Genomic DNA, 25,014 nt, shown 5'->3' with positions numbered 1-25,014 from the left:
CCCCCCCGTTGTGTACCACTCAGGGATGCTGGAATGCAACAGTCTGCTTTGGGTGTGATCTCAGCAAGCCCTAGCCCTCAATCAAAACATCTAAGGCCTACGTCCCCTCTAGCAGGGTCCCGTCTCAAAATAGGAAGCAATGCAGGTTTTCAGCTTCTCTCTCTCTCTTTTTCTTTCTTTGGTTTCCCTCTCCCTCGGACTGCTGCCTTATGCTCTGCCTGCCCCTATTCAGGCCTCTGCTTGCAGGGGAAGGACACTGGCCAGTGCAGCGATGAGGTGGGCGTAGATCTCAATCCCGCGAAGGAAGACCTGCTCATTCAGGAACTCGTTGTGGTCATGCAACAGCACAGGGGTGCGGTTCATTGGGGAGAAGCCGATAGCCGGGTGTCCTGCCTGCAACACAGTGGGGGGAGGAGGAGGGGGAAGAGGAGACAGGAGAAGCTCAACCAAAGTACTGGAAGAAATCACCTGACAAGATAAATGCGCACAGGAAATGCACTTGCACTCACCGCCCTGATATAGCGGCTGTCTGTGGCAGCAGGGAAGATCTCGCACTGCAGCTTCATGTTCCTGACAAAGACAGAGATACTATGACAGGGGAGCTCCCATTGCTAAGCTAGGCTTTTCTTTCTCTTGCCAAGGAGGCTCCAAGCTCTCTGAAGGGGGGATTCAGATGGTGAGAATTTTTAAAAATGGAGCACAGGGTACCTCAGATGAACAGAATGGGAGACGTTGGCAAGGGTGAGGGTAACTGGGCCACTCTCCTTTTTCTCCATACTGATCCCTTGGGGAGTCTTTTTCTGAATGCCTTGAATGTTAGGTTTCCCCCCTCACACACACCCTCCCTCCATAATGATGCTGTGTTTACAGTTCCTTCTGTGTCTGGCAGGTGAAAACAGCCACCAGCTTCCACAGGTGTCTTCAGAAGAGTGAGTGTGAGAATGGGGGGAATGAGGCGTCTTACTCACATGTCCCTGCAGGTGCCACTGAACGCCTTCCACCAGGGGTCAGATTCCTCTGTGGAGGTCACCGACTGATCCGTGTATTTCTAGCCCAAAGAAAAGGGTAGAGGGTGAAGCTTGGAGGAGGCAACAGGGCACCTACAGTGCAGGAGACTTGTGGCAAGGGCTCGGCAGAAGCGGCAGGAGGAGTGCGAGAGGCTGAGGGAGACAAGGCAGAACAGAAGGGCAGCCATATTGAGAGAGGAGAGGCCCAAGAGGGAGATGGAGGAGAGAGGGAGAGAGAAGTGGAAGCAGCTGCAGCAGCACAGATGGCCATGTAGCCATAAGCCAGGAACTGAGCTATGCGCCTAGATCTAAGGGGGTGGCAACAGGCTGCTGGAATATTCCCTCGTCTCCACAGTTACCTGGTGGAACTCATAGCTAACACCTTCCCCAGCTGCCCGGCACCAGGCTGTGAGCTGCTCCTCAAACGCCTGCAGAGCAGAAACAAAGCAACATGGAGTGTTATTTATTTCATCCAGGAATTGCTTCCTGTGAAACATCTTGAATCTGTTTAACAATAAAAACATCAACAGTAAAAACATATAAAAGTCATTTCAGATGTAATACAGATAACAGACCGGATTTTTTATTATTTAAAAAAACCCCAATTTATAAGGCTTGTTTAAGAAAGCAGTGTCTTCAATAGGTGCTGGAAAAATAGAGTCTCTCTGATCTGTATGTAGCAGGAAGGAGGTCCAATGGGTAGTTACTGCCACGCTAAAGGCAATGTACATTGTATAGAAAGGACCTCCTGATGAAACGGTATCTGCAGAGGGTTCTCTCCTGCAGAGTGATCAGTTGGGTGTAAAAGGGGTTAGTTGATCTCAGGATGGTTCTGATTTCGATTTATCCCACAGTCCTTCTAACTCATCCCAGCATCCTCTGCACTCCTTCCTGCCATGGTTGACCACCATTCTTACCCCCACAAATATAAAAAATCAAATGCTCCTTAAGCTTAACCACTGATCCAAGGATCCAGGCTGGCTTTGAACCATGCCAAACCTCAGAGGCTTCCCTCAACTGCTTCCCCAACTGGCTCCTTCCTTTCTTTCAGCCTCTGAAGGCGGATCCTGCAACTGGAGACGATCCTTCAGGGCAAGGAGGAAAAGTGGAATGGGAGAGTCAGAAATCAACCCCTTCAATTCCCCTAACCATAACCAGTAAGGGTTGCAAGGTGCTTTCATGTGATCAATGATAACCAATGCAAGACAAAAAAAAATTTTTTTTATAGCATTTCATAATATTTTATACTAGGATGTCTCAAACAATTTTAACATAAGAAGCCTAGGAACAAGAGCTCTAGGTGACACAGCCCAATGCAGGAAGAATAAACATACCCCCCCCAGCCATTTCCCAGTTAGCATATTCCAGGCAATACCCCACAGCCTGAAAATTTGTCGCCATTCCCCTACCTCCTCCTTTCTGCCAATAGCCAGATACTGTACCTTTAAATCTACTGTGGGAGGGATGCGGATGTCAAAGGCAGCACACATCTCAGAGGGGACCACATTGAAGGAGATGCCCCCATTGAGCATGGTCAGGTTGAGGGAAGTGACGTCACCCAAGGTAAGGTGCTTCTCTGATTTCAACCTCCAAGAAACAAGGGAGAAAGACTTTCAACCCACGTCTTTGAAACTCTGCACTTAATTGCTCCCTAAGTCCCAAGGGTGAAAAAACAGGAGGCTAAAATCACTGTTCCAAGTACTGGTAGGAACAGTGGGTATTTTCAATCGTCAGAGCAGCTAACATTCCCACCCATAAGAAGCTGAGTCCAAATGACAGGTGACTCACACAGCAGCTTACAAGTGGTCTTGGAAACATAGACATGTTCCACTGCAAGCATCTTGTCTCAGGAACAATGAGTGCCACTAAACGCTGGGATAGGGGACCAGAGTCCCTCCAGATGTAGTTGGCCTACAACTCTCATCATCCCTCACCACTGGCTATGCTGGCTGGAGCTGGTGGAAGCTGTAGTCCAACAACATCTGGAGGGCCGTGGGTCAGTCCCCTCCCTGAAATAAAGCTTCTCTGCCTTTGCCCAGCAGGGCTGTTGCTCACGGGCTCTACGACAGCCTGGATGTGTTGCTCAACCCACGCAGATGGCAACAAGTCACGCATCAGTGTGGCCCAATGAATAATGCTAGCATCGGTCCTAAGGGAGGGCTCTTTCTCAGTTACGAGGACAAACGTAAGGATTGAAAGGCCTTTGCACATTAGAAATGGTCGCCAAATAAATAGCAAACAAAAGTCAGCCATAGAGAAGGTCAGGAGAAGCCCTCTTCCCAACGCAGTCAGGCTTCCAGTAGGGGCTCCTTTCCCCCCCCCCCCTCACCTTTGTTTCTCACGCTCTCTAAACTCCAGGAAGGAAGTAATCACTCTGTGCTATGGGCAAGAAAGCAGAAAAGTCAATGCAACAATATGGAAACATAGATACATATTCTAATGAGCAAATGTTTTTCAAGGTGGCCCAGCAGCTGGATGGCATCAGGCTCAAAGGCTTGTGCAAAGAAAGGTCTATGAAAACAGACCTCAGCTCGGGTGGCTGAAGGCATTGCTTTTAGATCTAAGCAAACAATTCTGTCCCCTGCCAAACAAAAGCAGCCTTGCCTCCCATGCCACTTCGCCCCTATTCCTAATCTCTTACCATCTTTTCAGCAGCTGTGTTCTCAATGAATCTGGATCCATGTCCTGGGTTCCCTTCTACCTTCACTTTAATCCCTGCAAAGTATTCAGAGGAAGCACAAAACGTGAACGATAAGCAAGGTGGTCAAAGCAACACCTTGATGCCCAACTCCTACAGTAAGTGAGAACCACATCCAACACGTCTTTTAGAGGAAGCGTGCCATGATCCAAAGGATCAACATGCACAAAGAGGAGATAATAGTACTGGAGTGTCACACAGACCCCCATGGCTGACGAGCCAAACTGCTTCTGAAGTTGAATAGTGGGCTTGTTTCTTCAGCAGCAGGAAATGTTGCTGCAAAAGTCCCCACAACCTCACATCATTTGCATCCATATTGTATACATTGTTTCTCAATTTATGAGGGGAAATGGCACAGTCTATACTTAAGAGCCCCATTGTGGGCCCCAAACAAAAAAACTGCACGCAAATGCTTAACATTGCAAACTGTACTGCAACGTTTTGCATTACAGTGAATTTTCAAAGAACAAACAGAAAGGTTATTCCATGGGGATCCGGCCCAATTGCCTTCTCAATTCGGCCCGTGGACAGTCTGGGAATCAGCGTGTTTTTACATGAGTAGAATGTGTGCTTTTATTTAAAATGCATCTCTGGGTTATTTGAGTGGCAAAGGAATTTGTTCATTCCCCCCCCCCAAATATAGTCTGGCCCCTCACAAGGTCTGAGGGACAGTGGACCAGCCCCCTGCTGAAAAAGTTTGCTGACCCCTGGATACTATTCCTACAAAAGGAGTAGGAAGGGTGGGGTGCATATCTCTGTCCTATTTTCCATGTACAGTGAGGGGGGAAAGTATTTGATCCCCTGCTAAATTTGCCCGTTTGCCCTCTGACGAAGAAATGACCAGGAAAACCCCCAGAAACCCAGAAAACAAAAGTCAGAGATTGATGTGCATTATAATGAGTGAAATAAGTATTTGATCCCTTTGCAAAAGATGACTTAGTACTTGGTGGCAAAACCCTTGTTTCTGCGTTTCTGGGGGGTTTTCCTGTTGTTATTCTGTCTCTCACAGCTGCAATAAACCTACCATTACAATTATGGACTGGTCATTTCTTCGTCAGAGGGCAAACGGGCAAATTTAGCAGGGGATCAAATACTTTCCCCCCTCACTGTAACCTGAATCCATGTCAAGAGTAGGTACAAGAAAAAAATTGTTTCCAAGTTGTGAAAAGCCCCTCACTATTCAGAAATGCTCTGTTACGTAATACTGAGTGGATATGTTTGGTGGTGGTAAAGTAGGGGTTTTTTTGTTTTTGTTTTTTACTATCATGGAGTAGACCCTATAAGATTTTCCTCCATTATCTCTCTAGCAGTTGTCCGCATCAATGGATGAGCAATAAAACTCTTTCCATTTGTGGGCAACAGGAATGGGCTAGACACCATAGGAATAAATTGAGGAAGAGCAAAGGAGACCAGTGGCGTAGGAAGGGTGGGGCGTAGGGGGTGCTTCACCCTGGGTTCCAGGGGAAGGGGGTGACACATGGCGGCCCCTCCCACCACCCCATCCGTGCTGCTCCATGGGCGGCTGGGGCAGCCCCACGAGCCGCCGCTTGCCCAGTGGCTCCCCCCGGTCGCCGCAGCGTTGGGCGGGATGCCCTGCACATGCCCGGAAATTCTGGGCATACACAGTGCATCTGAGTCAGCACCGCTGCTCCCGTGGCAACTAAGCGAACTGCCCCGTCTGTAAAGCAGCATGGACGGGGCAACCCACAAGCTGCCGCCCGCCCGGTCGTTGCGGGAACAGCAGCGCCAGGCTGATGGACTGCGCATGCACGGCATTTCCGCACATGTGCAGCCCATCCCCATGTGCGTTGTGACATCGCAACGCCCCGCCCCCAGGGGGGTGCCTCCGCCACTGAAGGAGACGGCAGTAAGGCAGCAGATGAGACACTGGACTGTGGCAGTATCCCAAAGAGAGGGAACCAGAAAGAAAGCATGGGTGAAGAGGAGAAAATGTAGGCCAAAGCCATCAAGGAAGGGAAATAAAGGCAGCAAACTATAATAAATCAGTTTTATGGCAATGTTACCATTCGTATATCCAACAAAAGGTGGATATCCTGTTACCTTGGTATGAATCCCCACTCCCTTTTACAGATATACGGCAGGGAATGCTGGCAATCCCACTTATACGATCTGTTAACACTCACATGTGAATGCCTACTTTCAGACATTCACTGCAAAATTATTCACAAGTTACAAGCCGTTACTGAAAATCCCAAGGTTTACAAAACCACTCAAGGAAGGAGGCTTAAAATTCCAAGTTCACTCCAGTGATGTAACTGTGACTAAAAAATCCACAGATTCGAATCTACTGTGCGAGTGAAAAACAGCTGTGGCCAAGAATTATGAAGTCCCAAACCAATTTCAACAGGATGCTGGTCTCATTATCTGCTCTGGCTCCTCCATAAAGCCCCGAAAAGCTCTAGGAAGGGTTACATGTGTGACTGTTTTACAGTGAAGACATGGGTATGGCAAAACTCCAGAAACTACTCAGAAGAATTCGTGACTTCCCTGTGAAAGAGGCTCAACAGTTCTTTCTTTCAAAAGACATTATCTCTCCCAAGATCTGTATTGAAAATGCAAGCAAACATCATGTAAGACCAGAAGTAGCCACGAGGGAACCACAAATAGAGACAAAAATCCAAACACACAAACACAGAAGGAATCCTGGATTGTACTCACACCACGGACATTTTTCGCCATAGAATACAGTGAAAGTGTCTGTCGGGTTTGCCAGGCCTGGGGGAAGAGAGAGAATGGAATTAGTAAACAACACATTTAGCTAGAAGACACAGTAGGCTTTCTGAAGCGCCTTTTGACCAGGAAACAGACCGCCAGCAAAGTGGCTGAGAATTCATTAAACTCATGCAAATAACAACAACAACAACAATAATAATAATAATAATAATAATAACAACAACTTATTTATTTATTATTTATTCCCCACCCATCTGGCTGAGTTTCCCCAGCCACTCTGGGCGGCTTCCTACAGAATGTTAAAATACAATAATCTATTAAACATTAAAAGCTTCCCTAAACAGGGCTGCCTTCAGATGTCCTCTAAAAGTATGGTAGTTGTTTTTCTCTTTGACATTTGGTGGGAGGGCGTTCCACAGGGCAGGTGCCACTACCGAGAAGGCCCTCTGCCTGGTTCCCTGCAACTTGGCTTCTCACAGCAAGGGAACTGCCAGAAGGCCCTTGGCACTGGACCTCAGTGTCTGGGCAGAACGATGGGGGTGGAGATGCTCCTTCAGGTATACTGGACCGAGGCTGTTTAGGGCTTTAAAGTTCAGCACCAACATTAGCCTTGCACCAGTAAAACAAAGAATCTTCACCACTGTATGCCCTTTTTTGACAGCAAGCCTGTGACCTAACAGAATCTCATTCTCTCTCTCTCCGGCAATGAGAGAGGAAGTATGCCCAGGTAATCACCAAGGATAAACTGAAACAAGGGCAAAGCAAAATGTATGGGCCGATTCCCTCATACACTCAAGTCCAAAATAGCTTCCTTGTTAGGAGCCTCACCTTCATCCAAGGCAAAGCCAACATTAAGTGTTGCAAACTCAGGACGCTTCACAAACATTTCCATCCCCTTGTGGCCCCCGATCTCTTCATCTGCAGGGGAGGGAAAAGAGACCAGGTAAGTGAATCACCAATTGCCACATAAATACCTTTGCTTTCATTCTCCAGAGACCAACCACATCTCTCTCTGCACTTAAGAGTCAAAACGGGCCCAAGAAAACCTGGAGGGATTTCACTTGTGGTGATTTAGCTCACAGTGATGATCCTCCTCAGCAATGACACAGAGATTTGTGATGTTCAAATTGTTTCCTGCTGTGTAGCAGGAGCCAGTCAGTCTGCTCAGGATTGCCAGGAAACTGCAGACTGTACTAATAATGAAAAGGCTGCAGAAATAGCAGGTATCAGTATCTGGTTACCTGGGCTGCAACAGAGGGCCAGAAGAAACATGCCATGGGATAACGGTGCTTGGATCCCCTCTGATGTATTTTTATTGAATTAAACCTATGTGGTTATATGTTGGAGAGAAGGGAGGGGGACATGAACCTATATTGCAGTTAATAGCAGCAGTTTGTGTGGATGGGGGGGGGGTGATTAAGTCATGGAAGCAGTGTGAAGGAAAAGGGTTAAACCCCCACCCCTCCAGTGGCATGATCTCAACCCAAATTGGGAGGCACCATGATTGCTTTTAACCACAAAAAGGGCATAAGGAGAGGAGAACACAGATATTCCATTTACATCCAGTCAGGCCCAAAAACCTTGGTCATGGTACATGTATCCTCTGCAGCTGCCCTCTAGTCATAGCTGTCAACTTTTCCCTTTTCTTGCGAGGAATCCTATTTGGAATAAGGGAATTTCCCTTTAAAAAAGGGGGGAAAGTTGACAGCTAGGCCTCTAGTGTTCCAAGGATGGAACAAAAATGGCTGTCTGTTAAAGGATCTACAAGCAAAAAAAAAAAAAAAACCCTTGTTTTGGGCAGCTACAAAGACCACATAAAGAAAAGCCCAGCTGGATCAGGCTACAGGCCCACTTAGTCCAACAGCCTGTTCTCACAATGGCCAACCAGATGCCCTCTGGGAAGTGTGCAAGCAAGACTTGAGTGCAATAGCACTCTCTCCACTTGTGATTCCCAGCAACTGGTATTCAGAGGCATACGGCCTCCAGCAGTGGAGGAAGAACAGCCACCCCCGCCGCCACTACCAGGTATTAAATTCTGGTTCCCCTCCTATAGCATCTCTTAAGCAGACAACCACCAGAGGAGACCACAAGGATGGTGGTGACTTACTTTCTTTTGTTTTTGGTGAGTCTGGTTATTGAGAGGGGATTGAGGACAGTCGATACAGTGAAGGTTTGTATGGCAGGGATTAAAAGGTTTGGGTTGACTTGCCTGGTGTAATTCACAAGCTGAGAGGGGAGCGGAGGGACACGAACTCCTACCTACTGCAACAGTCTTTTGGGAGGGAAATCTAAGGGAAGAGGAGGGCTGGCCCTTTTAAAGCTCATTCAAAGGGGTTGAGAGAAATATGGAAAGGAGGAGAAACTATTAGGGGCAGGAAATACAAGTAAATGAGAAAGAATAAGCCCTTGGTTAACTCACCTGGGACAAAACTCATATGAACAGTACGTGGGAACTGTCTACCTTCGGCTTTCAGTTTCCGGATGGCCTCTATGTACCTGGAAGGAAAGGAGCCTTATTTAGTGGCTGATGATACCCCTGGGGGAACCCAGAGATGCTTGGCCTATGCCCAGTCAGGATCATGCACAGGTGCAGGAATGATAAAGGAGGGAAAGGGAGGGTGGGTTTTTGGGCGGTGGCGGCTAGAAGGGGCCACTGCAGCTATCTGAAGCCTGAATCAGAGTCCATTGACTTCTAAGATTTACCATACAGGGCAGAGCAAGACGATGCAATTCATATTAACCGCACATTAGTAAGAATTTGGGGGTGCCATGAATGCCTTTTACCAGCTACAGCTAGTCTGCCAACTTATGGCCATTCTCATAGTTTGGCCACTGTAATTCATGCATTGGTAATATGCTCTACGTGGGGTTACTCTTGAGCCTGGTCTGGAAGTTCCAGCTAGTGCAAAATGGTGCAGCTAGAGTGTTGATGCAGACGGACTATCGCCAACACACAACTCCAATACTCAAAAGCTAGCACCAACTGGCTGTACGCTACTGGGAGAGGTTCAAGGTTCTCATATTAATTTACAAGGCCTTTACAACTTGGATCCAGGATACCTCAAGGACTGCCTGGTTCCATAGATTCGTGTCTGACCACCAATGTCTTTGAGGGAGTCACCATCAGGGACCCCCCATGGCTCAGATGCACAGTTTGTATCTACCAGAAGCTGTGCATTCAGTACATGGGCATAGCCAAGGAGGGGGCAGGGGGGCAGCTTCTCCCCCCCCCCAATCAAGTAAAACAATAGAAATACTTAACTAACTGACCAGGATTAAATTTTCCACTGACTTCTGCACTCACTAAAGTGCACTAACTGAAACGAGCACTCTACGTGAACTATGATAGGTTGAGATAATCTTCTCAGTCATGTGTCCTCTCCCCCACCATGGATGGACTTACTGGATAGAAACACATTTCATATCTTGGGCTCCACGTGCATAGATGTTTCCCTCAGAATCCTTGAAGGCTGAAAATGGATCATAGCGCCAATATTCCTGTAGGAAGGAAAACAACGCAGAGCACCTCAGGTGATGGGAGGACACGAGGCACTGAAAATGTGATATCCTGGCTATTACAGCACAGGGGAAATCCTATGTATTTTGAATATTAGGAGCAAATATATGAGATCTTGGATTCCTCAACTCCTGTCTGGAAAGACTCTCAAATATTATGTCAGATGCTCAAGTACTATCTTTGGGCAAAATCACTTCCATATAACAAAGGCAAATGGGAATATTTCCCCACTGTGATAGCAAACTGACAACTGTAATGTTGCCACTGGCGGACGAAGGTCTGCCCTGGGTACCATCTCTGGGGGGGGGGGGTTGTGACAAAATCCCCCTGCGCGGATTTTCGCAGTGGCGCTCCTCCCATGCCGGGCACCTCCTCCCAGTGGGCATTGAGCACACCCACCAATCCCACTTCCTTCCTCTCCCCTTCCCTTCCCCCTCCATTATTTATTCGCCTGCCTCCTTCCCATCCTCTCCCCCGCCTGCCAGCGAGCGTCCCAGTGGCATGGCAGCGGCGGCAAGTCTCCAGGGATGCTTGAAGGCAGGCAGGCAGTGGAGAGGATGGAAAAGAGGCAAGCGAGTAAATAACGGAGGGGGAAGGAAAGGAAGTGGGATTGGTGAGTGGGTGCGTCTCCCTCCATGCCCCGCCCCCCTCGGGAGCACGCCCGGCCTGGGCAGCACGGGCATATGCTCCACCACTGAATGTTGCAGGAGAACCAATTAAGTGCTGAATGCAGAGTGAAGCAGGTTTTAGGAACTACCTTATGCTAAGTCAGGCCATCTAGTTTGGTATTTTTGGCTGGCAGTGGGCTCTCCGGGGTTTCAGAAGGGGTCACTTCTAGTCACATCTGGAGATGCCACAGATCGAGGCTTGAATCTTTTGCATGCAAAGCATGTGCTCTACCACCAGATTAAGGCCCTGCCTCAATCTTCCCACCCTAGCGTAGAACAAGCAAGCATTTCCAAGAAAGTGATCCTAACACAATGTGTCAGCTAAGGAAACAAAAGAGGAAACACCCATTGCTTTCCATCCAGAGGTATCCAAGTTGAAAACAAGGAAAGCAATTTTGATATTTCATTGGCAGGCAAGGAGTTCTTAGGAAACAACCTCTGTTGTATGATTTGGTAACGTTTTGAAACTAGGAATCCCTTTCTTTGGATTTAACTGCTTTAAGGAATATGGCTATCTTCCCTAACTTTACAGTGGTACCTCGGGTTATGAACTTAATTCGTTCCGGAGGTCCGTTCTTAACCTGAGGCACGCTTCCGCTAATGGGGCCTCCCGCTACCGCCGTGCTACCCACACGCTATTTCTGTTCTCATCCTGGGGCAAAGTTCACAACCCGAGGTACTACTTCCAGGTTAGCGGAGTTTGTAACCTGAAGTGTTTGTAACCCAAAGCGTTTGTAACTCGAGGTACCACTGTATTTTATAGTATAGTGCATTGTTTATCGCTTTCATTTTATGGCTCAATGGTCTCGTAAGATAGTAAAATTCATGTTAAATTGCTGTTTTAGGGGTTGTTTTTAAAAGTCTGGAACAGATTAATCTGTTTTGCATTACTTTCTATGGGAATGCATGCCTTGGTTTTGGAACGCTTTGGTTTTGGAACAGACTTCCGGAACGGATTAAGTTTGAGAACCAAGACACCACTGTATTAAAGAAACCATCTAAATGCCTGCAGCTCTTTATTTCTCCCTGTAGGTGGCACTCTGCTGGTATAAAGCTGGGGACTAGAATAACGAAGAGGGCAATTGTATAAGGTATAGCAAGTTTTGTTTTATTATTAAGGGAAGTGATATACAGACAACTGGAAGTCAATTTTTAATTGTTATTTATAATTCTTTGCTTTTTTCCATGTGTTTTGTTTTTCATATATTATTTTTTGTGGATTACTATGTCTAGATTATATGCTTTTGGGTTTTTTTTTTGTTTATTTGTTTCTATTGGTTGATTTGATATGGTTGTATTTTATAAGTTTGAAATTAAATAAAGCTGTTTTAAAATCTAAAATAATAATAATAATAACGAAGTGGGCAGAGTTTCCTTGAGTTTAAATTATAAGGCTTACTCAAAGGTATCTTGCATCTCATCCCTCAACTGTTGTAATCCTAGAAAGTGTGAACTCTACGGTACATATTACTAATCCCCCAGGATGACACAGGTGTTGACGTGAATGAAAATGCATCACACCAATATGAGCACCGTAACCTGTGTCCTCTATATATTCAAAACACGAAGCAAGCAAGCATAATCAAGCTTCCCTGGGTCTTTCAAAGCATTCTGAAGGAGGGGGGCACATTTGTACCACCAACACCCTTTCTGAACAGCAGGCATCACATGCAAGATGCAGAGACCTGAATCCCCTTCTAACCTCAAACACCGGCACGACGTCTGTATGGGAATTCAGCAGTATGGAGCGGAGATGCGGGTTTGTGCCTTTCCAGGTCAGGATGGTGATCACACGGCCAGGGCAGACCTGCAACACAGAACACCAAGTCAGTTGTGGGTTGCTCGTCCTGTCACTAGATCAGTATGGACAAAAAACTCAGCAGATGGTTCCCAAGTATTTGGAAACGGTTTTTCTAAAGGTACCAACCTCTCTGTGTGCAATCCAGAGAGGCAGCAAGAGGGGCTGATGGATGATGATGATGATGAGAGAGAAGCACCCTGTTCTGGCTCACACTATTCTACCTTATTGTGGCTTGGACTTTATAGTCATTTTTGAGTTTTCACGGGGTCTTATTTTCTTCTCTGCAAATTGTTCCATTAAATTAAGCGAGAATCCGACAGACAGCAAGCACACTGGTGCCTTAAGGTGGCTTTGTCTCAATTCAGGTTTCTGCAGTAGCCACTTGTGGGAAAATAAGTATTGCCATGAGGTGACGAGGCAGGAAAAACATTTTAAAACTGCCACTTTTGGGTTAAATGGGTAGCGAGGGAAGCATTATAGGTGACTAGCTTCTGTAGACTTGTTTGCAAGGCTGAACACAGTGTGGGTTGTATTCCAACCAAGTTCTACTCAGAGTAGACCTACTGGAATTAATAAATCCGAGTCACTCAGGTCCATTAACATCAATGGATCTATTCTAAATAGGAGCGGCATTGGATACAACCCTGTTCACTGTGAGTTAAAGAAACAGATGGGAGATACAGTGCCACAGGCTGAATCAAAATGAGCCTCGGAATTCAGGCAAACAGTGTCTCCTTATGGCGAAATCAGGCAGCCCCAAACTGCTTCTACAGATCTAGGTTCATACCTGCAGTCCTCCAACGGCATAATAAAATGCAGTACTTTCCAACACAGAGAAGTTCCAGAGATCACTAGACGGAGTCCGGAACAGATACAAGACTCTGGGAAATTCATACAGGCTTATGGTTGCTAGTCCTTTTAAAGTACCCTTGACTTTCATGATAAAGACTGAGCTAGATGCAAACTCCAATATTTGAAATTGACCCATTTACATTTTAACATTTTGGGGGGAGAACTGGCCTTTACCAACACATAGGAGTAGATAAAAGAACACAACTCACTCCTTTAAAAAAAAAGTTCAATTTTTGCATGACATTAATTTGTAACAATAATCAGTCTAAATACAGGCCCTAATGCGGGAAAGGTCAGGCTGGATCTGTTCAAGAATAGACTGAGAACATGGTAATAAGAGATTAATGGGATAGCCAGCTCATGAAGAGATTATAGGCTGCACGAGGGCTGCAACAAATTATAAAACAGCCAATATAAGCACCAGCATTATCAGAATGCTTCCCACAGCATGGCTTAACCAGAAGATTGCCTGAGAATAAATCTGAAGGCATTCCTCACCACCACTACATTAAACAACACAAATCAAGGAGGCATAATGAAGCAATACTTGTTCAAGACTGCCTATGAAACCATTTATTTATTATGTTTCTATTCCACCCTTCAAGTCAGGCCAACATATGTGGTCCTGAAGAGCTCTATCTCAGGAATTCCTCCCTCTTCCCCGCCAAAGAACCCATTTGGCTCCATCCCAAGTCCTCCCTTGATCCTCAATTCTTCCCCATGGCCTCCTTGCCTGGCATCTAGTCTAGCATCCTGCTCTCACAGTGGCCAACCAGATGCCTGTGAGAAACCTGCAAGCAGGACCCAAGCACAAGATGGTTTCCAGCAACTGATATTCAGAAGCATTAGTGCCTCTGACTCTGACTCTGGATAGGAGGGGAGATTTCTCTTTGTAAAACAGAATGGTTTTTTCCCCCTGCACACACCCTAAATCTGTTCCCCAACCCTTTGGGAAAGATTTGGGGGAGGGTTCAGGGCACACACATGGAGGGAAGGGGAGAAGTCCCATTGTGCAAGTTGAAATCCTTGCATTGGCAGGACTCATTTGGAGAATATGGCCCTCATTCTCTTTGGAACCTCTGCTAGGCACTATTTTGAGGTCATTAATTTGCGGCTCTGACTCCAGCCTCCATACTAGGTGCTGGTATTGGAAACTGCGGGAGGCAGTAAAAGATAGGTGTGCCTGGTGTGCTCTGGTCCATGGCGTCACGAAGAGTCGGACACGACTGAACGACTGAACAACAACAATTGTAATAGAACCAGTGAACATTTGTGTAAAACATTATCACCACCAGCAGAGAGTGTTTACACGATTAACAAATAAAGAATGCCAACATTCTCTCACCACTAGGATTGACTGATTATCTGTATCTGAGGCCCAAACTGTCAATAATAGTCTTCTCTGGGAAAGTGTTAAAGAGCACATTTCTGTGGCCACAAGGAAATAATAATGGGTTGTAAACTTAATGCAGTGATTCCAATTACGGAATCTAAAATTGTGGCCTACATTTCACCCATGACTAACAGGAGCTTTGTGGACACTTTGCTCATGTGAATCCAACGCCATCTTCTTATTCCTGGTACTTAAAACAGATGGAAGTTTGACACTGACAACAATCCAAGAACGTAAAGAAATATCCCTCTCGCAGAGGCTAAGAGAATAAGCAGATGAGACGGAATTTAAAAGACATGTACCGTTGTGATATCAAATTTGAGTCTGTGATGGTGGAACTAGAGCTCCGCGTTATAATTCTTTAGGCAGTATAGTTTTTACAGTTTTATTTATGCCTCTCATTTTGCTAGCTCGTTATTAATACTGATGTTTTGTTGTTTTTGCATCTGGTATGAATAGTTTTATTCATGCTCGTTGTACCCAGCTCTGAAATGTGTCTTGATCAAGGGAGGCCTAGAAGTACTTTAAATGAACAAACAGAACAATGTTCTTGAGAACCAGTAACAATTTACTTTAGCCCAAAGCTTTCTGTATGGCAGATTAATGGCACCTCCTTTACCAAGTCATAAGCTTTGAGAGACTATGTAACAGTAAATTGGAGATGGGTGATCAGACATCCTGACAGAACTGAGACGAGGCAATGGCTTTCTCATTAATTACCTCCACTTTCTGACACTGGAGGCCAAGTTCAGAGCCTATTCTCTCCAAGAATTTCACTGCTGTGTCTGGAAGGAGAAAGGAGAAGCAGCTGTAAAAACCACATATCAATGAAACACATTGCTTTAACCACCTTTCAGTCAATAACGTTTATTTTACTTATGCATTTACTAAAAGCATTTATAAACTGGCCTTAGAGACAGCCAGTGTGGTGTAGTGGTTAGAGGGTTGGACCGAGATTGGGAGACCAGGGTTCAAATCCTCACTTAGCCATGAAGCTCACTGGGTGACCTTGCGCCAATCACTCACTCTCAGCCAAGTCTACCTCACAGGGTTGCTGTGAGGATAAAATGGGGAAGAAGAGGAAACATGCACACCACCTTTAGTTCCTTGGAGGAAAGGCAACATAGAAATGCAATAATAAATACATAAAACCATAAATTACCAAGGCAGCATACAACATGAAGTAGCTAATTCAATAAAACTTACTCAACATCATCAGTGTAGCCTCTGCAAAAAGCTGCACATCCATTGTACCCAATGCAGTATGAGCAGTAAAACTTTTTCCCAGAGGTGGACAACAAATGGAGTTGAAGCACCAGACAAGGTTTTAAAATATTTTTGGGAATACATCTTGTTTGCATACCCTGGCTTTTACATGTTTCTCTGCAAAATGTCGCAAAGGCCTCTTGCTTGAGCCCTCTGTTTCATATTAGCTAAAGCAGTTCTTTGTCTTAAGTATTTTCCACTGAACGTTTTGAATGATAGCAAGCATTACTGTATTATAGTCTTATTTATTACTTTAACAAGGTGTGTTACAACGTTAAAACACGGCATAGCACAATATTAAAACTTATAATTACAGACATAACGACAGTCCTGAAAATATACACCTCATGTCAAAAGGCAGGGTAAAGAGATGCAGAAAGAGGTATTCGGAAAGACACACAGCCGAAAGCATAAGATCACCTGGTAAATATGGCGCCACACTGGTTCTCCGAAGTCCACCCAGCACTCTGCCAGCTGGATCATAATTATTCTGGTTTTTCTTATCCAAAATTGCGAACCCCTGTTTTGCCTTCTGATAACATGCTGGAATGCTCTCCCATCACTGGGAAAGGGTGTTCAAACCTCTAATATTTCTACGTACAAGGAATATTTTTTTTAAAAAAAGGCATAGAATTTTTGGGTGTCATTCCAGCATTTGCTTATATGGAAGGCTCTCTTAAATTGCAGTGGCAATAATGCAACCCTGAAATTGGCAGAAGATGAGGCTTCAGGACAGAGGCTGATCTCTCACTCCACACTGATTTTTGCAGATGGACACAGTTGTTGGGCAAGGGGGAAGCAACAAGAGCAACTTGCACCTTCTCATTTTTTCTCTCTGAAGCCCAGTGTGTCAAGCAAAGAAAAGGCCTGCCTTCCGCTATTCTTCTGCATGAATATTGCTCTGAGGATTATTTTGACATTTAATCTGGAAAGGTTCTCAAGTCTTGTCAGTGCTGCTAATTTCCAATGTTTCCCATTGCACACTTTACACCCATCCGTTCTCCCTGCCCCACAGCTGACCAGCCAGTTTGACAGGGACCAGACAAGGCATGATGAGAAGTTAAAACATTCTAAAGATGGTAAGCCTGCATGGAGCAGCGTTGCCTTATTTTCCTTGTAGATTAAATCAAAAGTACAATTTCTGCAAGGACTACAGGGTCAACTGCATACTACTGACTGTGTCCAGAGAGCGTTAAGTTTTTGTTTTTTGTTTTTCAAAGCTAGCCCCTCTCTATTTCAGAACCTTCTATGTGGGCCTCCTTGACCCAGTAGGGCAAAACAAACGGAGGGGGATAAAAATCTTTTGCTTTCATTCTGTGGTTCCTCTCAGGAGTTTACTTGGCCAAGCAAACAGGAAACGGACCTTATTAAGTCCCCTTTGATGGATTCTTCTCCCTGCAGGGCCCCTCCAGCAAAACAGGGGAGGGTGGTGGGAATTCAACAACAAATCTTTTCTCCCTGCAAACGCTTTGTGCTGGAGTTTTCTGGCGCTGTCCTCCTATTGCCTTCTCTCCTTGGACACAGGAAACAATTCTTACAGTTTCATTCTGCCTAGCTCAAAAGTGTGCAACGATGATAGTCCAGTAAGAACCTAATGGTGATGCCCTCTTCATGGATCCAAGCCAAGGCTTTCTCCACCGAGACTTTTTCACAAGCAAAACTTAAATGGGCTTCTCCTGCTTCTGTAAGTGAAAAACGCACAACAGCTAATTATGGCTCTTGCACTTTTCTTTCTCCCACTAACATTCACAAGTGATGCATCCCAGGCTGCATATCCTATACAGCTAAATAGGATTGTGACATTTTACCTAAAGTATTTTCCAGTATATTCTTCAGCTGAAAAAAGGCTCCTAGACCAGCTTACAACAGCCTGTAATAAGATGGACCCTACCCTCAGGTTTATAATTTAAAATACACAAAACGGAAGGAAAATGAATTGCTAAGGAGGAGGAAAAAGGCAAACTCGCAAGAGCAATCCTAACCCCAGCCAGGCAGCAGCAGAAGTCTAATGCCACCAAGTGATGGCAGTGGGTGGGAGGGTGGGTAGCTCAGGATCTAGTGCAGGTATAGGCAAACTCCGGCCCTCGAGATGTTTGGGACTATAATTCCCACCATCCCTAGCTAACAGGACCAGTGGTCAGGGATGATGGGAATTGTAGTCCCAAACATCTGGAGGGCTGGAGTTTGCCTATGCTGATCTAGCAGATCCCAGGCCAGGCTAAAGGCCAAAGGAGCTGTTTTGAACAATTATCTATCCAATCCCCCCCGCCGCCGCCGCCGCCACAATCACCGCATGCAGCAGATGGGGTGTGTGGATTGCATGGTAAGACAATAATTCTTAGTTACAAAAGTTCTTGTAAGTGTTATTTCTGGCAAAGTGGTAAGCCAATCCTTTGCTTGAACAGAAGTAAGCTGATGTACCGGTAAGTACCGGTAAGTAAAATGCAAATAGTAATCCAGTGCAAGTTTGTAATAATAAAAAATCATTTTTTCGGTTTTATTTTCCCCCAAAATGACTTGACCAGTTTTCTTTAGACTATTCACAGAACCCGCCAGACACACAGTTGGTGACAGTGTGAACAAAACACTGAATGAGGTTGCCCGTAGCAATCCTGTCATGTGTACCCTCTGCCATGCCTGGGATTTGATTTTCAGTGTGCATTGCACAAGAGCCATTTCTCCTTCTGGTATATCCAGCACACGCTGCAAGCATGTGGCAGGGACATAAGGCCAGCTCTTGGGTGGCAAGCGGGCTACCACACAGAGGCTTTCTTTTCAACAACTTTCCAATGGCCGCCATGCAGTAGTGGACATGCAAGGGTGCTCCCATACACTGTCTTTTCAATTAAAATACACAATCTCACTTCTCATATGAATTTTGACCCTAGCTCAAAAAGCCCTATGTAATGCAATTCAGATGCACCAGGCAGGCTAGGACTGCAGCCTTGGACTGCAGCCTTTAAGCCACTCTTTCCAGAGTACAGTGGTACCTCAGGTTACAAACACCTCGGGTTACAAACACTTCGGGTTACAGACTCTGCTAACCTGGCAGTAGTACCTTGGGTTAAGAACTTTACCTCAGGATGAGAACAGAAATCGCGTGGCGGCAGCAGGAAGGCCCCATTAGCTAAAGTGGTACCTCAGGTTAAGAACGGTTTCAGGTTAAGAACGGACCTCCGGAACGAATTAAGTTTGTAACCAAAGGTACCACTGTAGTCCCGCTGGCTTCAGTAGCCTTACTTCAAACTATGTGATATGGGAACAGGAGCCTAAGTTACAAAGTGACTTAGAAAGGGTAACTTTGCCAACTTTAGGCTGAGTACACTGAGGACAAGGGTTCACATGACTGCAACTCAATGTCTGCCTAAACGAAGTGGACGAGAGCCAACGTATACGACAGACAAAAAATTCTCTTCCAGCTTAACTCACTTGAGTGCTCAGTGCATACAGATTTACTCCTGTTGCCATGAAAACAAGGCTTAAATCCCCTCACTTTGTGACTCATTAATACTTCAGGATAACAGAGGGGCAATACTTGTCTGAAGTAAGCTCTGGAATGTGGACTTCACTCAGCACCAAAGTTCGAAAAGCAGCAAAGTGTTTCTTAGATAAGCTATTAACACCTTCTGCTTCACACTTCTGAGTAGCTTTGGGTCCAAAATATCACCATTAAACCCCTCCAAATTACTTTCTGATCTGATAGCCTATGGCATACATTATTTGTTTCAAATGGCAACTCAAAAAGCAATATGTAGAGATTTGTCCACTGGGCATGAGTGGAGGAAGAGAAAGGGATATCAGATCCCTATCTGGTGTCCCCTGAGGCACAACTTGCACTCTATATCAGGAGTGGGGAAACTAGGGTCACCCAGAAATTACAACTCCCACAATCCCTTGCTGGCTGGGTCTGATGTGAGCTGGAGTCAAAAAATCTCTGGGAGGGTCACAGGTTGCTCATCCCTGGGCCTATCCTGTGCTCATCTGCACTGGAAGGAATCATGGTTAGGAAGGTGAAGGTAGGAAGGTTAAGTCTGCTGAAACAATGTATATGGGCTAGAAATGTGACTTGAATCTTTTGAGGAATAGACTGAATCATGCAAGGAACAGAAATTTTAAACACACACACCCTGAAACTGGAACTTCCATGTGACTTGCATTTGATGAAACATTCCATTCTGGTCTAGCAAGTTTCTTCTGCTCCTCTGCCTAGTGAGGACCACTGGGGCTTTTGATGTGCATTACTCCAGTAGTAGCTTTCAAAAGTTCCAGCCAAGTATTTCCAAAACCCAGGAAAGTGTCAAAAGTTGTTTGTGCTACAGTATGGTGATTTGCTATGCAAAGGGGGAAAGGGCAGAAGTCCGACTGGGAACACTCAAGACCTTATGTTCTTCTAAAATTTTTCTGTGGATTTTGGCAGAAGGCTATAATCCAACAAAGAGGGACTCATGCATAAACCTGTTAAGCGGTTAATAGTTCAATCCTATGTTCATCCATCCACTCTGAAACAGGCCCCATTGGGCTCAGTGGGACTTACTCTCACAGAAGTGAGTACAGGGCTGTCTGTGGCCTTATTTAACTGTGTTGAACTGTGTTTTCATTGGCCTACTCCGTATCAGTTGTGACTTCTCTGTTTTCCTAATGTCTCCAACCAAGTTATGCTGGTTCTTCAGCGTAGTAAGGAATTTTGTGCATCTAGTCCTCAGGAAATTTTACTGGCCTACTTCAGAGAAAGTAAAGTTTGCGTCTGGTCCGAATTGCTCAGACTGAAGATGGTAGCAGGCGAACATGGCTGAACATTTCAGCATATAAAAATGTTGCCCGCACATATAAAACTTTTTGTCAGCGGAAAGGGTTCTAGCATAACCTTCTTCTTTACATTGTAGTCTTCTATGAGCAGCAAAGCAAACCATGGGAAAATGTCATGGGACACGTTAGCATTATTGCAAGATACCCTGTCTGAAAGTATTTTTAAGTTATGATTTGATTGAGTTGGAAAAGGAGGCTAGAGAAATATTCTGACTTTGAAGTAGAAAATGCAATGATGCATTGAAAAGATGGCAAATGTACTGGATTGTATTATAACAGTTAATTTTGTTGTCAATTTTACTTATCTTATCTGGGTATTTTAATTAACAATTTAATAAAAATTGTCCCAAATATCTCCCTGCTCACAGGTGTAGGTGTGTGTGTGTTTGTTTAATAAGGCTAAAATGTTGTTCTGAGCTTCCCAGAGAAACAGTGGTATAGAAGCAGACCAATCAGTTCCTGGCAAACTGATAGGATGTTGTTTTTTAAAAAGAAAGCAATGAAATGCGTGTTATAAAGTGAGAGGAGAGAGATTTCCCCTCACTCTTTAAAGCATAGTTTAAGTGCTGAGGGGCAATGGAAGTGAGGCTTATCCATGTGATTATAAAGGCTAAATATTGAAAATAATACATATGAAACATGGGGTGGAGCTGGATACTCACAAGCTGTACTCAGAATAATTCATATGGACCGAATGATCACAGCACAGCACAGATGATCATAGGTCTGTGTAAATATATCCAGGGATGCATAATTCCAACTAGATGGTTTTTCCTGTTTAAATTATGCTGTATGTGGCAAATGCATTTGGTGCATCTTAGCCAGAACAGGTGAGATAAAACCATTTCAAATGAACTCCAGAAATCAATTTGTTTTGTTCACTCTGGCAAATGATGCAAGAACATTACCTCCAGCTGCTAAAGTAACCAGCCTCCGAATGGACTCCCATTGGTTGCTGATTATGTAATGTTTCTGCAAAGCTCCAGCAGTGACACCAGTCAAGTAGACAGCAGCAGAACTTCGCCTTTTTAAAATGAAGGAGGAAAAAGAAAACACCCTCCATACCATAATCAGGCTCTGGCTGGACAGTCTTGATTCTCAGATATTCCCGGAAGAGGGTGACTGATGGATCTTCTCGGGGGTCCTTCTCCCCTTGCCTTTTAGGGTCTTTCTCTGGCAGCATGTTAGCCTTCTGGACACAGGATATTAGAGTCCTCTGTGAAATTAAGAAGTGAATACATAGGAAATGCAGAGAGCAAGAGCAAGAATATCATTCTCCCTTACTGTTCAGAGTGGAATTGCGCTGCTACAGGTACTAACTTGTATAACCACATTTAATTCCTGCTGTGCCTTCTCTCGCTTTCCTGAGGCTGTAGCAACAGGAGGAAATTGCCAGATGGCACCAATAATTGACTGGTGATTTAAAAACTTCCCCGAAATGGATTCGCTCCCAAAATTGTAATGGTTCAAAAAACACACATACAAAGCTATGAAAGCTGAGCTCAGCACTTGAGGGACCAATCATCATTGCACCCAAGGGGGGGGGGGATCCCAATCAAGGCTTACTTTCAACTCCATTACACCTACTACTATGAAGGTCAGAAGGTTTAATTTGAAAATGAGCATGGCCATGTGCACTTTCTACAACAGCTTCTTCAGGGTATTGTGTCTAGTATACAGCTCTTGGGCTAGAGCACAAGGCAACTTTTGCTGGAAACGAGAAATGACTATACAGTAATGGCAAGAGTAACGGGTGATGTGTTCTCTTAACACCTACATGGAAGCATTCAAACAGGCAGCTTAGCAAAAGGTCCTGGAAACACAGAAGGCTGGGGAACTGACCTACAAGTTGGGAGTAGCGTTGCCACCTCCACACACACCCTACTGACTGTGTCCTGCATTCAACACAGAAACTCCACAGGTATAGATAGCCATGCCCTACAGGCGTGAAGAAAGCTGCATCCATTGAATTACTGCCTGTCAGACAGCTGTAAATAGGTACAACTTGCATTATCAATGTGTAGCTGCTCCTAACAGATGGGTTCAAGCAGTGCTTTTTCCTGGGGGGATGCATAACCCCAAAACGTTTTGTGAATCTAAGTTTGGCCTCATTGAGGGGCAGTATTTCAATACATGAGATGGTTGGACAGTGTTCTCGAAGCGACTGGCATGAGTTTGGCCAAACTGCGGGAGGCAGTGGAGGATAGGGGTGCCTGGCGTGCTCTGGTCCATGGGGTCACGAAGAGTCGGACACGACTGAACAACTGAACAACAAAATTTCAATACGAGTAGGAAAATGAGAGTACCACTAAATATATATATATATATTTAGGGAAAAAAGCACTGGGTTCAAGACTAGTAATAAGGGACTCTATGATATAAAGGTCGACAGTTTGTGCTCTCCTTTTAATACAATAATGCTGTAGGATATTAAAGACTCGATATTGGGGGTTTTTAGACATCATGGTAGTGACTAGAATAGAAGGGAGGTGGGTAAAATTAATAGCACAGGAGAAATTTCTTGTGATTTAGGTGTTAAGGAAACTGGTGAGCATAGAATTGGGAGTGGGGGCATTAAGTGGGCAAGAGCAAGTATGCGAAGTAGGGTTTTTTTTGGGGGGGGGGGTGTTTGTTTTGTTTTGTTTTTAAAGAAGAGATATAGGAAGAAAGACTGCAGGCACTTTTGCCCAGCAATTTATTGTGAAGAAGGTGCTGCTCATGCATGGAAATATTTCATAACATCCACACATCATAGTTGATTAGTCAGGAAAATAACATGGGATGGCAGTTTCATGTGGACAGCATTGATGCTATCCATTTTTTTAAAAAAATACCAAAAAAACCCTTAATGTATGAGCAGCACTGAGTCCACAATACACTGCTCTGTGGCAATACCTGTGCGGCAAGAAGGAAGGCTTGTAGAATCCCTTATCTACCACAGTCACTGCAACCAGGCGCTTCAAATAGGCAGGCATAGGCAGGTAGGCGAGCAAAAAAGTTCGCCAGAGGTTGTAACTTCGGTGGACTTGCTTTGCAAAGCTAGATTCGTGCTAAACAGGCACAGGGCGTTGGGAGACAATAAGTTATTAAGGCAGCAGGGATCGAGAGGGAAACTTTCAGAAAACGAGCAGAGGCAGAGTTGGCCAAGGGAAGTTTGGGGCATGACAGCGTATGATGAGTGCTGGAAAATGCTGCGGCTTTCGTTTCTCGTTTCTTTTTTAAAACTAAGCATTTGAGGGTAGGGGAGAATAAAACGCGTTTGTGGGCTAAGCAGGCTGCACTTGACAGGGGGAAAGGCCGGCCACACAACGCAGGCAGCGGGACTGGGAAGCCGCAGTCCATTCCGAAGGGGGGGGGGTCGTCCTAAAGCGGAGCTGAACGTGGAGAAGCACAAGGGGCGTTTATGGGGATAGCGGTCAGGAGCGTGGGCGTCCGAGGGGCGCCGAGCCGGCTCGCCCCTCCCCAGAGCGGAGCAGCCCCCTCAGGACGCGCATTCCCGCGCCCCGGCTGCTAAGTAAACAAGTAGTTCCGCAGGAACCTCTCTCCCTCCTCCCTGCAGGCTGCACAAGGGCCGGCGGTGCCAGGCGCTGGGCCGCCAAAAGGGGACCTTCTCGGGCAGCCTCCCCGAGTCCCGCCTTGCCCAGCTCACCCACCTCTCCAGTCGCCGCAGAAGCCACTGCCTGCCTCCAGCCCTCCTCCTGCTGCCTGGCTCTGCTGCACTCGCGGCGGCGGCGGCGGAGGAAGGCTGGGCGCGGGGACAGTCCTGCCTCCAGCCCGCCCGCCGGCCTCAGGCGTGGCCAATCCCACGGGGGGCAGCCTGGCCGCCTTGCCTCCGTCCCAAGCCGGGCGAGTTGGGGCGGGGGGGGGGTCTGGCGCACGTGGCCGGGGGCGAGGCTTTCGGAGAGAGGCAGAAGATGCCTCTGGTTCAAGACTTCCTGGGAGGGAGGGAGTTGGTAAGGGTTACTGCGGAGGGAGGGAGGAAGAGCCGAGCGCGCCAATGCACCTTTGCAGCGGGGTCCCGCCTGTCTTCTCGCCTTCAGGGCTGGCCTCGGCGCCAAGTTCCTGGGTTTTAACTCCCTGCCGACACCCGTCGCCCGGGCCCGAGTGAATAAATCCTGGTTGCCAAACAGAGAGAGAGCGCGCGCGTGCAAAGGCCAGATTTAAAACGGCAGGCTTGGGCACGTCCAGGGCCCTTCCACAGGGAGCACTTCCTGCTCCCCAGCGCCGGCTCTTCTCTTGAGCAGGCTGGCTAGAGGGTGACAGCGCGAGCCGCGAGCGGAAACTCGCAGCCCAGCTAAGAAACTCCAAACTC

At 46.0% G+C, this 25,014-nt stretch overlaps 1 protein-coding gene across 4 annotated transcripts; it reads right to left on the bottom strand.

The window, feature by feature from the left end:
- On the bottom strand, positions 1 to 24,759 carry ACY1 (aminoacylase 1). Of its 4 annotated transcripts, none has more exons than XM_033140657.1 (15): positions 24,706 to 24,759; positions 21,768 to 21,918; positions 15,351 to 15,415; positions 12,287 to 12,391; positions 9,803 to 9,897; positions 8,819 to 8,895; positions 7,228 to 7,317; positions 6,385 to 6,441; positions 3,649 to 3,722; positions 3,337 to 3,386; positions 2,450 to 2,594; positions 1,367 to 1,435; positions 969 to 1,048; positions 510 to 570; positions 1 to 393 (listed from the first exon to the last, which is right to left on the bottom strand). In XM_033140657.1, the coding sequence occupies exons 2-15, from the start codon at positions 21,883 to 21,885 to the stop codon at positions 229 to 231; spliced, it is 1,251 nt and encodes a 416-aa protein (XP_032996548.1). In that variant the 5' UTR covers positions 21,886 to 21,918; positions 24,706 to 24,759; the 3' UTR covers positions 1 to 228. The 4 variants fall into 4 exon arrangements, with proteins under 4 accessions (XP_032996548.1, XP_032996547.1, XP_032996550.1 ...); XM_033140656.1 differs by lacking the exon at positions 24,706 to 24,759 and adding an exon at positions 24,356 to 24,539; XM_033140659.1 differs by lacking the exons at positions 969 to 1,048; positions 24,706 to 24,759 and adding an exon at positions 24,356 to 24,562.
- Positions 24,760 to 25,014: the final 255 nt, after the last annotated feature.

This window comes from Lacerta agilis, chromosome 2 (assembly GCF_009819535.1).
Source record: "Lacerta agilis isolate rLacAgi1 chromosome 2, rLacAgi1.pri, whole genome shotgun sequence".
NCBI classification, from domain to species: domain Eukaryota; kingdom Metazoa; phylum Chordata; class Lepidosauria; order Squamata; family Lacertidae; genus Lacerta; species Lacerta agilis.
This window is presented reverse-complemented; position numbering and strand designations above follow the sequence as displayed.

Coding starts and splice junctions, on each gene's coding strand:
- ACY1 (XM_033140657.1), bottom strand. CDS start 21,885: ATGCTGCCAGAGAAAGACCCTAAAAGGCAAGGGGAGAAGGACCCCCGA. Junction 2,595..3,336: donor AGAGAGCGTGAGAAACAAAG/GTGAGGGGGGGG, acceptor TGTTTCTTGGAG/GTTGAAATCAGAGAAGCACC. Junction 1,436..2,449: donor CTCCCACAGTAGATTTAAAG/GTACAGTATCTG, acceptor TCTGCTCTGCAG/GCGTTTGAGGAGCAGCTCAC.